Below are 19,753 nucleotides of genomic sequence, written 5' to 3' on the forward strand. Positions count from 1 at the left end.
TGTATTACACATTACAATCAATACCCCCTTACATCAGGGTCCCCAGAGAGTCTCCCCTTTACATTGGGGTCCCCAGAGAGTATATTACGTCGCCTGCCACCAGATGCGGATTGTTACATACAGAGAGTCTAGGGTGTATAGAAGGAGAGAGTCTGGGTATACAGAGAGGCTGGGTATACAGAGAGGCTGGTGTATATACAGAGAAGCTGGGTATACAGAGAGTCTAGGGTGTACAGATGAGAGGCTGGGTATACAGAGAGGCTGGTGTATATACAGAGAGGCTGGGTATACAGAGAGTCTAGGGTGTATAGAAGAGAGGCTGGGTATACAGAGAGGCTGGGTATACAGAGAGGCTGGTGTATATACAGAGAGGCTGTGTATACAGAGAGTCTAGGGTGTATAGAAGAGAGGCTGGGTATACAGAAAGGCTGGGTATACAGAGAGGCTGGTGTATATACAGAGAGGCTGGGTATACACAGAGAAGCTGGGTAGACACAGAGAGGCTAGTGTATATACAGAGAGGCTGGGTGTATACAGAGTGCCCCCCCCATGGTCTGCACTCATCTGCTCAGGAGCTCAGTGTGAGAAACTTCCTCCCGACTCTATGATATGGGTGGAGAAAGGAGGAGACTGACTCTCACACTCCTCTCCCTTCTCTGGATGTCAATGAAGCAAGGACTGCTGACAGCGATTTGTCAGGCAGCCCAGGAAATTCTCATGATAGGGCCAGCCCTAGACTCTGGGCCCCAGATTTGGGGCTCCAGCTTCAATAGCCACCCCTTAACGACACCATTGCTAGCAACCTTCACCCCATTGTGCATTCTAACAATTTTTCTATTTCCACAGAATTTAGATTTGGTGCAGATATAGGTAAGTACCAAAATTCAGTGTATTACACATTAAAATCAATATATGAACAGGTATTTAAAATATATTAAAAATAATATACAGGTGTGGATCTTTTTACATCCACCTTGGACCAATGTAGCTATAGATATACCGTACCTGTGGGATCCCTCTAGAAGCTGGACATCTTTGAAGTAGACATCACTACTCCATTGATCTCCACTAGCTTCCATTTCCGGTGTGCCTAGTAGCTGGCCTGCTGCATAGTGCACACATGAGGTTGGCCAATGGGAATGGGGGCCATTCAGGGAACACTTAGCATTTTCTCAATGAACGCAAAGCATTTTCTGTTTGGAGGTGGAGAGTGTGACATCATCACTCTGCCTCTCCGTCTCATCCAATCAGAGAACAGTTTAAATGAATTGAGAAATGCGCACATTTTCTGAATGGCCCCCATGCCCAGCAGCCAACCTTGTTTGTTCACAATGCAGCAGGGCAGCCGTCTGGCATGGCAACCGGAAACTGGTGGAGATCACTGGAGTAGTGGTGTCTACAACGCTGATTTCCAGTTTTAAGAGGGATCCCACAGGTATGGTATATACATAGTTATATATATTTTATTATTTTATTATTATGCATTGATCCCAGCTGGATCAATATGGAGAAATATCCAAAAGCAGAATTCTTCAAGGATATTCTATCTGAAATGAACCTTTAACATTTAAACCCTGTCAATCTTACAGCTACAGCCAAGATGTTTTAGATTCAGTTTTTTGAGTTTTAGGTCTCACACCTATGCGTTTTGTAGCTTGAAGATCCAAAACGCTCAACATTCAAAATCCCCATGTATTTTTTAATAACTGTTCACATCTAAGTGCTCAAGTGACTGTAGCTTTACATCAAATGCTGCAAAAGCTACTTTTGAGGCAGAATTGGGAGTTTTTGGCCCTATGAACTTCAATAGGAATGTCTGCAAAGGCAAGAATCATACATTTTCATTCATCTTTTCAGTTTTATTTTTTGGGACTTTTTTTTTTTCTTTAGCCTATAAGAACTGCTCTCCACCCTAGTGCTTTCCATTGGCTGAAATAAAAATGTGCCTAAAAACAGCTCCCTCCACTAAAAAAAAGCTCAGGTATTGGAGATGAATGGTAGACTGAGGTGGGATTAGAAAGATTAGTGCTTCAGGACAGAAATGCTGTCTGTGACATGGTTAAGGCCATTCTTCTCTAAAGGCCTTCCACCTGGAACTTGGTACCCTATACTTCCAGATTCCGATAAGCCCCCCCGCCCACAGACTTCCACAACCACCACCCAGGGTTGTTGGGAAGAGGCCCTTTCCCCATCAACATGGGGAGGGGTGCTGTGGGGTGGGGGAGGGGCAGAGATCCCCCACCTCACATCATCCCTCCCCATGTTGAGGGCACGCGACCTGATATGGATCAGGAGGGGGGGGGGGGGGTGGACTCGCCCATCCTCTTCCTTTCCTGACACAAAGAATCTGGTGCAGCTGTGCATAGTAACCATTGGATTTCTAACTTCAGCTTGTTCAATTAAGCTTTGACAATAAAACCTGGAGGCTGATTACCATGCACAGCTGCATCAAATTCTATTTTCATCAGTTTTAGTAAATCTTCCCCCATCTTGTTGAGTGAGGAAGAAGAAGGAAAATAGTTAGAAATGTGAATCTCCCCTGATGTGTTGATATTTCTAAGTTAACCACTTTCAGACCGGACCAATTTGCTGCTCAAAGACCAGACCACTTTTTGCGATTCGGCACTGCGTCGCTTTAACTGACAATTGCGCGGTCGTGCGACGTGGCTCCCAAACAAAATTAACGTTCTTTTTTTCCCACAAATAGAGCTTTCTTTTGGTGGTATTTGATCACCCCTGTGTTTTTTTTTTTTTTGCGCTATAAACAAAAATAGAGCGATAATTTTGAAAAAAACGCATTATTTTTTACTTTTTGTAATAATAAATATCCCCCAAAAATATATAAAAAAACATTTTTTTCCCTCAGTTTAGGCCGATACGTATTCTTCTACATATTTTTGGTAAAAAAAATCGCAATAAGCGATTATTGATTGGTTTGCGCAAAAGTTATAGCGTTTACAAAATAGGGATAGTTTTATAGCATTTTTATTAATAAATTTTTATTATTTTTTTTTTTACTAGTAATGGCGGCGATCTGCGATTTTTATTGTGACTGCGACATTGTGGGGGACCCATCGGACATTGTTGACACATTTTTGGGACCATTGTCATTTATACAGTAATCACTGCTATATAAATGCAGTGATTCCTGTGTAAATGACACTGGCAGTGAAAGGGTTAACCAGTGGGTGGCAGTGTAGGGGTTAAGTGTTCCTAGTGGTGTGTTACTAACTGTGGGGGGGTTGGGCTTTCATTTAGTGTACACTGATCTCTGCTCCAATCACATGGAGCAGAGATCAGCGTCACTAGTTGCTAGGCAGAATGGAAAAATGTTGTTTATACAGCATTTCCTTCATTCGGCCGCTCCGTGAGACGATCGCGGGGATGCCCGCGGCGATCGAGTCCGCGGGTCCCGCGACCGGACTCACGGGGGTCCCGACCAGCGCGGGAGCGCGCCGCCGGCGGCGCGCTCCCGATGGCATGGCGGCAATGAATATTGGACGTACATGTACGCCAATATGCCTGCCCGTGCCATTCTGTTGACGTACATCGTCGTGCGCTGGTCGGGAAGTGGTTAATTAGAAAGTCTAACTATTTCACTGTCTGTTGGAATTCCCCTCATTGACACAGGAAGTGGGGAGAAATCCAAATGAAGACAAAGGGCAGCAAATAAAAGTTGCCAGAGGTCCTAACACTTCTTTACTATTATTTTGGATTGAGTTGTGCTATAACATGCAACCATCAACCCCAGTTGCGGCTGGTGTTTTTTTTGGGGGGGGGGGCGGCAAACAACCAACACCCTCCTCCCCTTTTGCGGCACCTCAAACACTCCACTCCCCCAACCGCTCGCTGTCTTTTTCCATCTAGGTGTCAGGTGGTATCACAAGCATTCACATAGCCGTCATGACCAATCACTGTAATGTAATTGATTTAATATGTTTATTTCCTAGGATCGCTAGGTTCATCTGGTGGCCACAGTGTGGCATTTTCCCCGATTTAGGTATTTCAGTAAAATACCACATTATGGCCACTAGAGAGAGCCAAAGGTCATAGGAAATTAACATATTAGGTAAATGACAGGGATTATATGTAATCACTGGGCGAATAATTGAGACATTCACACAGCAATACCTTTTTGTAGAAATAGACCCCTCTAAAGGGAGCACAACTGTTCTCCATTTTATCTAAAACAAAAAAGGTTTTTCCTTCAAGTTTCCACTTTAAAAGTAGGCCTAACCTAGCAAGGCTGCATTAATGAATATAAATGTAAGTGTAATATTTTATATATTACAGGGGCTGGGCCAGAAAGCATTGACATAGTTCGTACTGATTTTAGCGACGCTTTTGGAGATGACACAGTCATTATTGGGTAAGTATTCACCCCATGCAGTAAACAATCTGCATTGAGAGAGGTTGTTTTGTAGCTCACATATGATAGCTGGAAAAGCCGATAACATTGTTTTAGTATTATGGCAGCATCATTTGCTATTTGTCCATACTAGCAAATTTTTTTTAATATATCTATATATATATCTATATATATCTATATATATATATATATAGATATAGATATACCGTATATAGATATATATAGATAGATAGATATAAATATAGATAATATATATATATATATATATATATATATATATATATATATATATATATATATATATATATATATATGTGTGTATATATATATATATATATATATATGTGTGTGTATATATATATATATATATATATATATATATATATATATATATATATATATATATATATATATATATATATATATATATATGTGTATATGTTTGGGGGTTTCTAGTTTCTAGCAAAAAATACAGATTTGAACTTGTAAGCAACAAATGTCAGAAAAAGGCCTGGTCTTCAAGTGGTTAAAAACAAATGCATCCACCATATCTAAGAACTGGTAAGCTGTAATATATTACATTTTTGTTCTTGGGGAGTTTAAGACTCTAAAAAGGACTTTTTATTGTAATACTTGTTACCACCTCCATGCTTTTTTAATCTGAGCGCAGTAGTTCTTTTGGAAAAAGTTCTCTCTTCAACTAAAATTGACACTTCCAGGAGTGTCAGATATCTTAGGATCCCGCTGGTCGAGCCCCCAACTGCTACGTTTGTGTCTTTTCTTCAAGCTCCTGGCACAGACTCACATCATCGGCGTTCAGCCGGCTGGGATCAAACCACTACTTTTATTTTATTTTTTTAATCAAGGCTGTGCACAAAAGTTAACCACATTAAGGGAACAAAAAAAAGAATATGTAAACACACACGCACACACGCAAAAAAATGCACTTACGCCGTGTCAAATGGTTCCCTTCTGAAGAGAAGGGGCCTTTCTCTGGCCCCCTGGTGCACAGGGCACCTAACACTGGTAAGAAACAGTTATATTGCTTTTGGTGCTGCTCAATAGGGATGGGCAAATGGTGCAGCCCGAGCATCAGTTTGAGCCGAACATTTGCCCGTTCAGCCATTCGCCAAACACCCCAATTTGCAGGGTGTTCACCCCGATGAACACCCTGCAATGCACTGAGCGCTGCACTGTGCTATCAGTGCCCTGATTGGGCAAAGCTTTGCTCAATCAGGGCGCAGTGTATGCTGGTTGTTAAGGAGCAGGGTCAGGAAAGCTAGCTGCGGCGTCTCAAATAACCGATGGGTCATCAGCTGTCAACAGGTTTCCCTGGTGAAAGTTGAAAAAAAAAGTGCTTTTTATAAAATAAATAAACAAAATGGCCTTCGGGCATGTCAAATAAAAAAAAAAAAAAAAAAAAAAACAGCATGGGATCCCCCCCCCAAAATCTATACCAGACCCTTATTCAGCCTGGCAGTTCAGGAAACATACCAGGCCACATGCCCTCAACATAGTCAACATGGGTGCATTGGAGCAGGGGGGCTCGGCCCTCCCCACCCAAAAGTACCTTGTCCCCATGTACCCATGTTGTCCCCCCTCATCCATGTCTATTTTTGAGGCACCGCTTTAAAAAACACCTCCCTCGCATTTCTAGTCGGTGGCCATCTTAACTAAGGGCAGATGATTCATGTAGTATTTACTTCCTGGAAGGCATATGCCATTAACTCAAGTTTGCAAGCAGGAGGATGTGCTTAGCTGAGAAAACCCCTACTCCCCTCCTGAAGACTCCTGGGATGTATGACATAATTTCATCCTAGGCCAGAAACCAGGAGGAAACTCTAGAAATCAAAAAAAAAACATGAAAACAAATACATATAATATACCATCCTATCTATTTACTAAGGCTAGCAGCATAAGGATTACTAGTTGATGTTGATGGAGAGAGTTAAGTTCTGCTTTAAATAAATAAACTGTAAAATATGATCCAAGATGCACTGACCAGTACTTTGGACCTTACTGATGGCAGTCATGTGACCCGATGCTGGAGTATGGTTTACTAGTCTGTCTCTATCTGAGGTCACTATGGCCTCCCTCTAAAGCTGGTCACATGACCTGACTTTAAAATAGAACTAAAGGCAAACCCTTTTTTTCCCATTTTAGAAAGGCTAAGGGGGTGTTATAACCCTTGTCAGGTTTTTTTTTTTGCCTTTTGTGTCCCTTGGGGGGGGGGGGGGATTTCCCTTCACTTCCCGTCCATAGCCAAAACAGGAAGGGAGAGAAAATCCCTCCAAAATGAGGGAATCCCTGGTTGTCACCAGAACTAGTGTCCCCTTTGGGAGATTTACCCTCTTTTCTTCTTCTGGTCACAAACCAAAATTTGGGATTTTCATTCACTTTGGGTGATAATGGTAAACAGGACAAATAGAGAGAGTGACAATCACTCGATCTGGAACGAAAGAAAAAAGTTTTGCCTTTAGTTAATCTTTAATACCGTAATTAGAGGGCTTCCAGAACACTGTTTTCTGCATTAAAGAGGATTTTTCTGTAGCATGCATATTTGAGAGCAGGATGGTCAGGTTAAAAATGAACTAATTTATGGGGCTTATAGAAAAAAAACTCCTTTAGCAACAGGTCCACTTTAAACCTCCCAAAAATGTGTTTAACAATTGGTCCAATGTTATTTTTTTTCACAGTCCAGATGGCGTAGCAACAGTCAGTGCAACAATCCCACAACGTATCACTAACTGGGAGAGTAACGCATTCTGCATTTCAGCTGACAAAGGTCTAGGCTTGACCATTGAGCCAGCAACGACCACCACAATACAGCCATTCTTTGTGGATTCTTCCATTCCATCATACGTCATTAGAGGAGAAGAGGTGATTACCAGTATCATGGTCTCCAACTACCTGGAAAAATGCGCAACGGTGAGTGTTTTGGACCATAGGGGGACAATTTTCGATGTACACCCACCTCAAGTTGGACTTGGACTAATACATTCACCGAAAGTGGCTTTGCCTATATAAGTACATAAAACTGTCAATACTACAGTAGAGAGTCAGAGACAGGGGATATGAAGGATTATGGTTGGAGACTGAGGACAAGTCACAGGAGACTTTTACAGACTGGAGAAGTTACAGGAATGGTTGGAGGTGGAGGACAGGTTAAAGGAGTCAGTCTGAGATTGTTACAGAAATGATTGAAGACCGGGGACAAGTTACAGGGGACATTCCAGGACTGGGGACATAACAAGAATGGTTGGAGACTGAGGACAAGTTACAGGAAACATTTAGAGACTGGGGACATTACAGAAATGGTTGGAGACTGAGGACAAGTCACAGGAGACATTCCAAGACTGAGGACATTACAGGAATGGTTGGAGACTGAGGACAAGTTACAGGAGACAGTCCGTGACTGGGGAAGTTACAGAAATGGTTGGAGACTAAGGATAGGTTACAGGAGACAGTCACAGACTGGGGACTTTACAGGAATGATTGGAGACGGAGGACAGGTTACAGGAAACAGACAGACTGAGAATGTTACAGAAATGATTGGAGATTGAGGACAAGTTGCAGGAGATAGTCAGAGACTGAGGTCAAGCAAAAGTTAAAACACCCCTAGTGGTGGACTTTTTAGGCACATACACTGAGTATCAAGTATGTAAAGTACAAAAGATTTTTTTATTGAAATAATGTTATAAGAAAAACATATAGAACAAGGAATGCATAAATACACTAATAATCTGTATACACACTAATTGATTAGAATACCCTACACGTTTCGGAGAGACTGAATCTCATTCTTCAGGGGTATGTATATGTATAAAGAAGGTATATTCAAAATAATGTGTTAAATGGGCATTCCAAGAAACTTGTAGTTAAAAACATCACAGAAGAACAGGATAGATATTGCCGATGGCTATTCTCCCTCCGCAAGGTGTTAGAAAAAGGATCAAACCCCTAGTGCAGGTGGGACAGTGGAGCGAACCCCCCCCCCCCCCCCCCGGGAAAAGCACTGCGGTAAAGCAGTCAGTTCTTTGCATAATATCTACCCACCTATCCATCACGGCATCCAACATCCAAATCTGAAGGAGGACTGAGACTGAGGTCAAGTTACAGGAGACAATCCAAGACTGAGGACGTTATAGGGGTGGTTGGAGGCTAAGAACAAGTTACAGGAATGGTTGGAGACTGAGGACAGGTTATATAAGACATTCCAAGACTTGAGACATTACAGGAATGGTTGGAGACTGAGAACAAGTTACAGGAGAGAGTCAGAATGGGGACATTACAGAAATGGTTGGAGACTAAGGACAGGTTACAGGAGATAGTCAGACTGAGAACGTTACAGAAATGATTGGAGACTGAGGACAAGTTACAGGAGATAGTCAGGGACTTGGGACAAGTTAGGGGAGATAGTCAGAGACTGGGGACAAGTTACAGGACATAGTCAGAGACTGAGGACAAGTTACAGGAGACAGTCTGAGACCGAGGACGTTATAGGGATGGTTGGAGGCTGAGGACAAGTTACAGGAATGGTTGGAGACTGAGGAAAGGTTACAGTAGATAGTCCGAGACTGAGGACGTTATAGGAATGGTTGGAGGCGGAGGACATGTTATGGGAGACTGTCGCAGACTGGGGACATTAGAGAAATTGTTGTAGAATAAGGACAAGTTACAGGAGATAGTCAGAGACTGAGGAAAAGTTACAAGTGACATTACAAGACTGGAGACATTGCAGGAATGGTTGGAAACTGAGAACAAGTTACAGGAGAGAGCCAAAATGGGGACGTTACAGAAATGGTTGGAGAATAAAGACAGGTTACAGGAGATAGTCAGAGACTGGGGACGTTACAGGGATGATTGGAGACTGGGGATGAGTTACAGGAGAAAGTCAGAGACTTAAAGAGGAAGTAAACTCTCCCACTCTGATACTTCTCTTCATTTAGTCCATTATAATAAGTAATTATCAGACTATAGCCACTGTAATCCAGCCCAAATCGCATATTACTTACTGCTTAAAGAAACTTTAAATAACTTGTTTCCAGGAGTTAGGCAGCACCATCTTAAGTATTGTTTTCTGAGTCCACAGTGGAGTGTATTTCCGCCCTTACATTGAGCACTTCCTTTACTGTTAACCAAGCCTCCTTCTCAATCCAACGTTTCTATGGCAACTCTGCTTCCCTGTTCATAGTTGACTTGTTTTATTTTAGTATTTACTTGTGCGATGTCTAATGTTTCCCTTTGTCAATCTTATCAGCTTCAGCTGATAAGACTGCAGTATGGCCAAGTTTACATTGTATGTCATGTCACATGGTCACATGGTGTGTAGGAGGAAGCTCTGAATGAGTCTGAAGTCTCCTGGGAGTTCAGTGTTGTGCCGTAGGAAGTCCTGATAACAGATAGATAAGACATAGAGAGTGTGCCTTAAATCAGGGGAGATCTGGGCATGCTCAGTGACTTCATTCTAAAGAACAAAAAAGATTACAACAATACTAAGCAAGTAATGAGATATCTACAAGCAGTGTTCATTAGGGTTTTTTTATGCTGATTTACATGGGACAAAGTTGTGGGGGAGGGTTTACAACCACTTTAAGAGGTTACAGGAAATGTCAGAGACTGGTCATATTTTAGAGGTGACCGCTAAAGATCACTGTTATCTCAACCCATTTGCAAAGCAATGTTTCCACATAAATGCTCCCACAGCCCCGTTAAATATTACTGGCACCACAATGCCAAAGGTTTACACATTGGTACACAATGTATGACTCTTTGGCACTGGAAGGAAAGCACATTGAGTGCCAAAAAGCCACACATTGAGTACCGAAGGGGCACACATTGAGCATGAAATAGCCACAGGTTGGGCACTAGGGAGGTATGAATTATTTCTTATACTAAACAGAAAACAAGTTTGCATTATAAATTATCTTAATTTATGTGCACAGGTTGAAATAGAAGTGGATGACTCTGAGGATTATGAGATGACCCCTCTGGATGACAAGGTACAGCAATGTGTCTGCGGCCAGCAGAAAGTCTTCTGGAAAGCAGCAATCGCATTTGTAAAAACAGGTAAGGATCCCAAATCCAACTTTTATTCTATTCTTATGAAGCTACTGAATATATATATATATATATCATTTTTATTTTTTATTTTTTTCTGGGGAATGCCTGCTGGAAGCAGAACTTTCCCCATCTCCATAGTGTAGTAGTAGTACTAGTTCCAGTTCTGAGTTTGCCTCCACTGGATTATTCTCACATAGGAGTTTCCCTTTAAAGTGTACCAGTCATTATGTGGCAAATACTGTGTTGCAAAGAAGCTTAGGGAAGGCACTGACTTTCAGTGACTTGCTTACCGGGCACTTAAACCCCCCTCCTGCCCAGGCAAATTTTCAGCTTTCAGCGCTGTCACACGGGTACTGGCAAGGCTTACCAAATAAAGTGGCCAGTGTGTGTGTACATATATGTGTGTATGAGAGAGAGAGAGAGAGAGAGAGAGAGAGAGAGAGAGCTGACCACAGTATACTAATCAATAAAGAAGGTTCAACTGATATACATATTCTATACATATTCTGCCTTAACAATGGTTTACATTACAAATTGTCAGTTTTGGCAAATGACGCACAAATTAAATTCACTTTTTTCATATCTTTTAAAGGCAAATTAAACATCGGAATTACAGCTAGAACAACGAAGATCTCTGATACATGTGATGGAGCCAATGATGATACCCAGCCGTCCCGCTCAGACAAAATCATACTGACAGTTAGATCGGAGGTAAGAAGCTATAGGCTGAATTCACTGAGATATAGTGCATGTATTATATGTCATAACGGTGTATTTCCTTATTATTATTATAATCAATTATTATTATACTGGATTCATATAGCACCAGCAGTTAACGGACCATTTAAGTGATTTAGTAAAAAATGAATGGTCCAATGTATTTAGGCCATGGTTAAACAAAACCTGAGGCTACTCCTCCTATACATGTAGCACTGACCCCCAAAGGATTGGCTGATTTGATTTGGGGCTGCACTCTAGCAACAACACCCCACTCATTTTCCTCAGTCCCCTTGACACAGCTGCAGTGCAATACAATACAGTACAATATAATAGAATGCAAGATACCTGTATTGTAACCTCAGGATCCACTGGCTCCACCTGCTGGGAGAAAACAGTACGCCACACAACTGGATACTTAAACAACAGTATATTTTACTGCGAAAATATTCAAAGAGGTAATTACAGTAATTGTGCTGTCATCCCAACATAGGACGATAGCCCAATGGATTTCAATATAAACAATTTCAAACAATATATATATATATATATATATATATATATATATATATATATATATATATATATATATACCCGGGAGCTCCCCCTACTTTTTAAGCTATGTGGGAGATCTCACTTAAAGTACTTGGTCTTTGGTCTTCTTGTCTTCGCTAGCTAAAGTAATTCCTTGTGATTTGTAATCCACAGGTTAAAGTAAGTTAAGCTGAGGTAAAGGTACTCCTGGTATAACTTCAGTACTTATACTACAAGGCTTGGGATGTCAGCCCTTGTACACACGGTCAGACATTCCGACGGAAAATGTCCGATTGGACCCTGTTGTCAGATAATCCAACCGTGTGTGGGCTCCATCGGACTGTTTCCGTTGGAATATTCGACCGACAAAGTTTTAGAGCTGGGATATAAAATTTTCCGACAACACGATACGATCGTTTGTAGTTTGTAGATAATTCCGATCGGACAAAGTGCCACGCATGCTCAGATCAAATTCCTAGACCAAAGCTATTGGCTACTAGCCTGAACGTAGTCCCATCGTAACTAAATTATGTCATCACGTTACGACCGATCAGATTTTCCTACAACTTTGTTCAACCGTGTGTATGCAACAGTTTCGGACAAAATCCGTTGGACAAAATCCGACTGATTTTTTTGTCGGAATGTCCGACCATGTGTACAAGTGCTCAGAGTAGGTAGGCCTCAAGCCTGCTCAATGTCAGTTCCTCTGCTCCTCCTCCATGGAACTATAAATCCCAGTGAGGCCTGTGTATAACTGCGTGTGAAAGTTAACAAACTGTGGGCCGTAACCCGCTCACCAACTGGATCGGAGCTCCGTGTAGAAACTTCCGGTGACTGCAGCTTGCTTCTCCGTCAGCTGGCCCTGTTGCTCCGTTCCACTCCACTGGGTGAGCCCGGTCCTCCGCTGCTCAAACTAGTGTCTCTGGATCTCTCCAATCCGGTCACTGTCTCTCTGGCACCGTCAGGTCACTCGTACAAACAAGCAAGGTTGCGCTCTGCAAATGGCTGTTGGCCCTGTCTCCCAGGAGAGCCTTCACACAGATCCTCACAGGCAGGCCATGGGATCCCAAGAGACCAAATATGGCCACTCAGGTTCATTTTATGTCCCACCCAGCATGCACTGCTAGAGAAAGTGTTCATGGGTAGGTCATCAAGCCTCCTGGATAAAAGTGTAACTTCCTATCAAAACAACAGTCACTTCCTGTATATGTCTTTTTCAAAGCAATAAACATTTAAGTTCAGTACCAGTATTTGGCCGCTAGATGTCGCCAAATACTAAGCCATAGAAACGTCCATAGACTTCTGTTATAACATGCTAACATACATTAATATACAGGAGAGTCAGCTCTACATACACATCCCACAAATGCCACCATCCTTTTACCCCCCTCCCCCCAACCCCCCCATATCAAGCCTATACTCTCCACAGTACATAGCCTAACTAATTTTACTAAATTCCCCTTCCAAGCCCAAACCCCCCTCAGTGCAGACAGACTCCCCCCGTACAGTACATCAGAATGGACCCTTAAGTATGGACACCTCTTCCCAGTGCAGACTCCTCAGAACCGACCCCCCTTCCTTGGTACAAACCACCCCCCCCCCATGCCCGCACACAACACACCAGTACAGACCCCTCAGTACATACATCCTTCCCCAGTACAGACCCCTCAGTTCATACATCCTCCCCCAGTACAGACTTCCAGTACATACACCATTCCCCAGTACAGACCCTCAGTACATACATCCTTCCCCAGTACAGACCCCTCAGTACATACATCCTTCCCCAGTACAGAGCCCTCAGTACATACATCCTTCCCCAGTACAGAGCCCTCAGTACATACATCCTTCCCCAGTACAGACCCTTTAGTACATACATCCTTCCCCAGTACAGACCCCTCAGTACATACATCCTTCCCCAGTACAGACCCCTCAGTACATACATCCTTCCTCAGTACAGACCCCTCAGTAAATACATCCTTCCCCAGTACAGACCCTTCAGTACATACATCCTTCCCCAGTACAGACCCCTCAGTACATACATCCTTCCCCAGTACAGACCCCTCAGTACATACATCCTTCCCCAGTACAGACCCCTCAGTACATACATCCTTCCCCAGTACAGACCCCCAAGACAGTCACCCCTCAGTACAGACCCCTCAGGACAGTCACCCTTCAGTACAGACTCCTCAGAACAGTCACCCCATAGTACAGAACCCTCAGGACAGTAACTTCCTCAGTACAGAACCACAAGGACAGTCACCTCTCCCTTATACAGACCCCCCCTCCTTAGAACAGAACCCTTGGTACAGACCCTCTAGTACATACACCATTCCCCAGTATAAACCCCTCAGGACAGTCACCCCTCAGTACAGACCCCTTTGAGACAGAAACCCCCCCCCTGTACAGAACCCTCAGTACAGAACCCTCAGTACAGTAACTTCCCCAGTACAGACCCACATCCCCAGTATAGAACCATAAGGACAGTAACTTCCCAAGTACAGACCCACGTCCCCAGTATAGAACCATGAGGACAGTAACTTCCCCAGTACAGAACCATAAGGACAGTCACCTTTCTCCTATACAGACCCTTCAGTACAGAACCCTCAGAACAGTAACCCCCCTGTACAGACCCCCTCCCCAGTACAGAACAATGACAGTTACCTCTCCCCTATACAGACCCCTCCTTAGTACAGAACCCTCAGTACAGACCCTTCAGTACATACACCATTCCCCAGCACAAACCTCTCAGGACAGTCACCCCTCAGTACAGGCCCGTTTGGTACAGAACCCTCAGAACAGTAACCCCCCTCACAGTACAGACCCCTTTCCCCGGGAACAGAACCCTCTGAATAATCACCATTCCCTAGTACAGACCCCTTAGTAAAGACCCCCACCCCCTTAGTACAGACACCTCAGGACAGACCCTTCAGTACATACACCCTTTTCCAATACAGACCCCCAAGGACAGATACCCCTCATTACAGACCCTCCCTTCCAGTACATAACCCTCAGGACAATCACCTCTCCCCTATACAGACCCTTTTAGGACAGTTACCCCTCCTCAGTACAGACCAATCAATGCAGAGAAACCACCAAGGCCTCCTCCCTTCCCCAGTTCTGATGTCCAAGAAAGGACTTCCTCCTCCATAACTTACTCACCAGATCAGATGCAGTTCAGGGTGAGGAAAGTCCTCCCCTCGGCTCTGTCATATGACCAGAGCAGGGAAGAGTCCTCTCTTCGCCTTGTCAGGTGAACACCGGGTGTTGACTCGGGGTTCTGTAGCCTCCCAACAGTCTTTTGTTTGTGTGTTGAGGCAGCACCTGCGCCCCCCCTTGCAAAGCAGTTTGTCAGTGCTTGTATTACATTCTTTCTGTGTATGTTATATTGCAGGCCTGGTCTTAGCCATTGCTTTGACTGAATATTTATAAGATAGGTAAGATAGGTGGATGGCTTTGACAGCATTGATGTTGTTACTTTATACTCCTTTTAAAAGCAATAAAAACTCTTTTGGATTAAAAAAAATAATAATAAAGGAGGAATCAGAAAAAATGTAATTTTAGTATAACCACACCCCTATTCAAATTTTATAATTTTTTTTAATTTTATAAGCCAAAATTCCAAAAAGGAAGCAAAAGGAGGTTATTTATAATATTCAGATATTCATATTCAACCAACACAAAAAAAACATTACAATTTTTTCTGTTTTCGTAAAAAAAAAGATTTTGTCTGACTTTTCTAGTTAGGAAAAAAATGATCCGTTACAATCTCCTCACTGAATGCCACAGTATCGGACCATCCATGCCAACCATGCATCCGGCCCCCTGATCTACATATCAGCACCCCAGACTATGGATTCCAATGTGGGGGGGGGTTGAAGCACCTGATTAGAGCCAGAGGCTCTAATAGACTTCAAAAAAGGGTGGGCTCGGGAGGCAGAGCACTGCCCTCCGAGCCCACCCAGTTGTGCGACGATAGCGAATTATGTTTGCTATTTTCACACCAAGGTTCCTCCCCGCCAATCAGGAAGCAGGTTATGAGACCTGTTTTCCAATTGGCCAAAGGGTCAGATGATCCTATTGGATGTCTAGCGCCCTAAGAGGAACAGAGAGGAGACACATGGCGGAGGAAGTAGAGGAAGCAGCAGATCACATGCCTGACGAAGGGGTCTCCCAAACGTTGCACTACTCTTTTGGTGTGATCATACATTAAATAATTTGCTTGGACGCTTCCTTGTTAATCCATGGTGTGCTGGCAAATATTTTCCTTGTAACATCAGATCTCGACCCCCATATAAAAGGGCAGTGATAGGTCTATTTATAGGAAAAAAAATGCACGGCTCTTCATCGATAAAATTGCATGTGTTAGCCCTTGTTCACACGGTCATGTGTAGAGAATTCCGATCGGAAAAGTGCCACGCATGCTCAGATCAAATTCCTACACCAAAGCTATTGGCTACTAGCGTGAACGTAGTCCCGTCATAACGAAATAACGTCATCACGTTCTGAACGATCGGATTTTCCGACAACTTTGTCCGACCGTGTGTATGCAACAGTTTCGGACAAAATCCGTCGGTTCGGTTGTCGGAATGTCTGACCGTGTGTACAAGGGCTTAGACAAAATCTTCTGAATGAGTGTTCTTTTAATATGGACAATAGTGAAATACCACATTATGGCCACTAGATAGAACTGATACAAAATACATACGCCTGTGTAACAAGAGATACAGTGTCACAATTTTGATTACTATATAATGATGGTTACATTTATTTGCCAATTCCCTCTAGCGTTCTCCAGAATCATTACATTGTATCTCTTGTTACAAAGACATGTGCTTTTCATGTGTTCCTCTGCTCCATCTAGTGGCCATAATGCAGTATTTTACTACTGACCATAATAAGCTCTTCCCACCCGAGGTACGTCTTATGACGTCCTTGACTTTGTGCAGGCATATCTGAAAGATGGGTGCAGCTACAGGCATCATTCGCATATCGTCTTTTTCAGAAACGTAAAATTAACAATTAAAAACATTTTTTTTAAAGCACCCCTGTCCCCGTGAGCTCGCATGCAGAAGCGAACGCATACGTAAGTCCCGCCCACATATGAAAACGGTGTTCAAACCGCACTTGTGAGGTATCGCCGTGAAAGTTGGAGCGAGAGCAATAATTCTAGCCCTAGACCTCCTCTGTAACTCAAAATATGTTACCAGTAAAAAAATTTAAAGCGTCGCCTATGGGGATTTTTTTGGCGCCATTCCACGAGCGTGCACAGTTTTGAAGCGTGACATGTTAGGTATCTATTTACTTGACGTAACTTCATCTTTCACATTATGTAAAAAAAATTGGGCTAACTTTATTTTTTATTTTTTTTAAGCATGAAACATAAAAAATTGCTGCGCAAATACCATGCAAGATAAAAAGTTGCAACGACCGCTATTGTATTCTCTAGGGTCTTTTCTAAAAAAATAAAAATAAAAAAAAAATAATTTTATATATATATATATATATATATATATATATATATATAATATTTGGGGGTTCTATGTAATTTTCTAGCAAAAAAAAAGATGAATTTCACATATAGAAGAGAAATGTTGGAATTGTCCTGGGTGGGAAGTGGTTCATCTTTTCTGGGCACTGTGGGTAATGCCGTACATGTGTATTGTATAGGACTTATCCACTCCTATGGTAGTTTACAGGAAATTAAAAGCATTGCAAAGCTTCGATTCTTTTTATGGTCACAGAATTCCTGATGTTCCTTAATGCAGGGGGGGGCGGGGAACTTTATTCTCTATGTAAGCCATATATAAGCTAAGACTATTTTTATATTGTCTCTTTTTCACATATTTTGAAAGCCCGGAGGTATTAAAAGAGAAGAATCTTCCAGTCACCTGGTCACTGTCACAGGTAAGAGCATGAAATGATCTGGTGAGTGTTCTCCTAATCCTTTGAAGTGAACCTTTCCTGTTATAGATGGAGGCGACCATTGCTGCTTCTTATACTTTTATCTGGCTGTTATGCTTACTCTATTTTTTTATATATTTAGGGATCTATTTGTAAAAAAATGTATTCCTCTTACATTCGTGCAAGCTGAACGAAACGTCACCATACCTTTTCTAACAGATTAACTCCTGTATCATCAGCGCCATCTTTTGGCCAAAACGTGGCATTGTTTTCTCATTGCAGTATTACAGAAAACCATACCACATATTGGCCACTAGATGGAGCTGACGATGCGGGCATTAATCTTTTGGGAAAAATCCATTGACATTTCAATCAGCTTGCACAAATACTTCTGACATTCGTGCAACAAATGTTTTATAACTATAGACCCCTTTACCCGGAGAAAGTATAAAAATTAAGATGTCCAACTCTACAGATATGCACAATTGTTGGCCGGTGTACTATAACATGATAACAGAACGGAGTTTGAAATGACAGCCGCCTTGTGCCTCAGGAAAGGTTTGCTTTAGGAAGATATATAGTTTCATAAAGATTTTCAATATATACTGTATATTATATTTGACATTTAACTACTTGCCTACTGGGCATTTTCACCCCCTTCCTGCCCAGGCCGATGTTCAGCTTTCAGCGCTGTCACACTTTGAATCACCACTGAGTTTTTTGTTTTTTTTGTGTGCTAAACAAATGAAAAAAGATCGAGTAAACGTTGTTTGAATTAATAATAATAAATAATAAAACTTTTGTTATTTATTATTATTATTTTACTCCGTTACATTTGTTTAGATGCGACATTCATTATTTCGGATAATTCGTAACTTTGGATACATTCGTATTTGTTATGTTGACTAACAGCCAAATTCGGAAATTCGAAAATCTGAAATTCGAAAATTCGAAAACCAGAAAATTAAAAAAATCTGAAACAATGACTAATAATAACTATTCCTTTGGCTGTTAGTGAATGTAATGAATTGATAATACTAAATAATAATAATAATGATATTAATAATGAATACTTTTTATTATTAATTTGTTCCATTCTATTTGCTTAGATGTGTAATTTATTATTTTGGATAATTGCGCATAAATTCGTATTCGTTATGTTCACTTACAGCCAAATTTGGAAATTCTAAAATTTGAAAATCCAAAAATGCCAAAATTCGATAATCCAAAAACCCGAAAATTTAAAAAATCTATAACAATAACTAACTAATAATAACTACTACTAACTATGAAATTATAGGTGTTGGAATTTCCTTTCAAATTTGGCTGTTATTGAACTTAACAAATTGCTAATACTAAATAATAATAATATTAATAATAAAAATGTTTTGTTATTATTTTTTATTAATTTGTTCTGTTCTATTTGTTTAGATGTGGCATTCATTATTTTGTATAATTCGTAACTTTGTATAAATTCGTATTCATTACATTCACTAACAGTCAAATTTGAAAGAAAATTCTAATACCTATAATTTAATAGTTAGTTATTATTTAGAATTTTCAAACTTTCATTCTTTCAAACTTTCGGTTTTTAAAAATTTGGGATTTACGAATTTTCGTTCTTTCAAATTTTCGGTTTTTAAACATTTCGGGTTTACGAATTTCTGAAATTTCACATTTCCAAATATCCGAATTTTCGAAAATCCAAATTTTCGAATTTATGAATTTCTGAAAAAAAAAAAATGAAACGAAAAGAAAGCAAACACATTTTTCAGCAGTGCCCATGTCTACTGACCCATACGTTATCTCACACCCTTGCCTTGCTTTTGGGCAGATATTAGTTGGTTTATAATTTTTTATCTATCCAGGTCCCATTGAAAACACAACAGGAAGTGAGGATAAATCTTAGACAGTTGTCACTGGAATTGGTGTCACCAATGGATAAATCTAGATTGGGCAGCCGTATCACTTTTATTATGGGACTTTCAAAGTGCACCCCCCTCCTGATGGCACCTACAATGGTTCTCCAAAAGAACAGGAAAAGTTTGCTTGTAAAGTAAGAATTTGAGGACTCCATTCCTTGTCCCATGCTGCAGCTGATGATTTCGGAAGCAATATGAATTACGTCACTTCTAGGGTCACAGCTTTCTTTCGGATAGTGTGGCTGAG

At 41.4% G+C, this 19,753-nt stretch overlaps 1 protein-coding gene across 1 annotated transcript in view; it reads left to right on the top strand.

The window, feature by feature from the left end:
- The window catches only part of LOC143929829 (alpha-2-macroglobulin-like protein 1), a 142,993-nt gene that overhangs the window by 72,636 nt on the left and 50,604 nt on the right, over window positions 1-19,753 (top strand). The window contains exons 20-25 of the mRNA XM_077453805.1: window positions 847-870; window positions 4,294-4,369; window positions 7,066-7,297; window positions 10,315-10,438; window positions 11,025-11,143; window positions 17,536-17,587. Coding sequence (XP_077309931.1) covers window positions 847-870; window positions 4,294-4,369; window positions 7,066-7,297; window positions 10,315-10,438; window positions 11,025-11,143; window positions 17,536-17,587 — 627 coding nt within the window. The remainder of the gene's footprint in view (window positions 1-846; window positions 871-4,293; window positions 4,370-7,065; window positions 7,298-10,314; window positions 10,439-11,024; window positions 11,144-17,535; window positions 17,588-19,753) is intronic.

The sequence above is a fragment of the Lithobates pipiens genome, unplaced genomic scaffold (genome assembly GCF_037356315.1).
Source record: "Lithobates pipiens isolate NorthernLeopardFrog02 unplaced genomic scaffold, aLitPip1_a1.2 Scaffold_25, whole genome shotgun sequence".
NCBI classification, from domain to species: domain Eukaryota; kingdom Metazoa; phylum Chordata; class Amphibia; order Anura; family Ranidae; genus Lithobates; species Lithobates pipiens.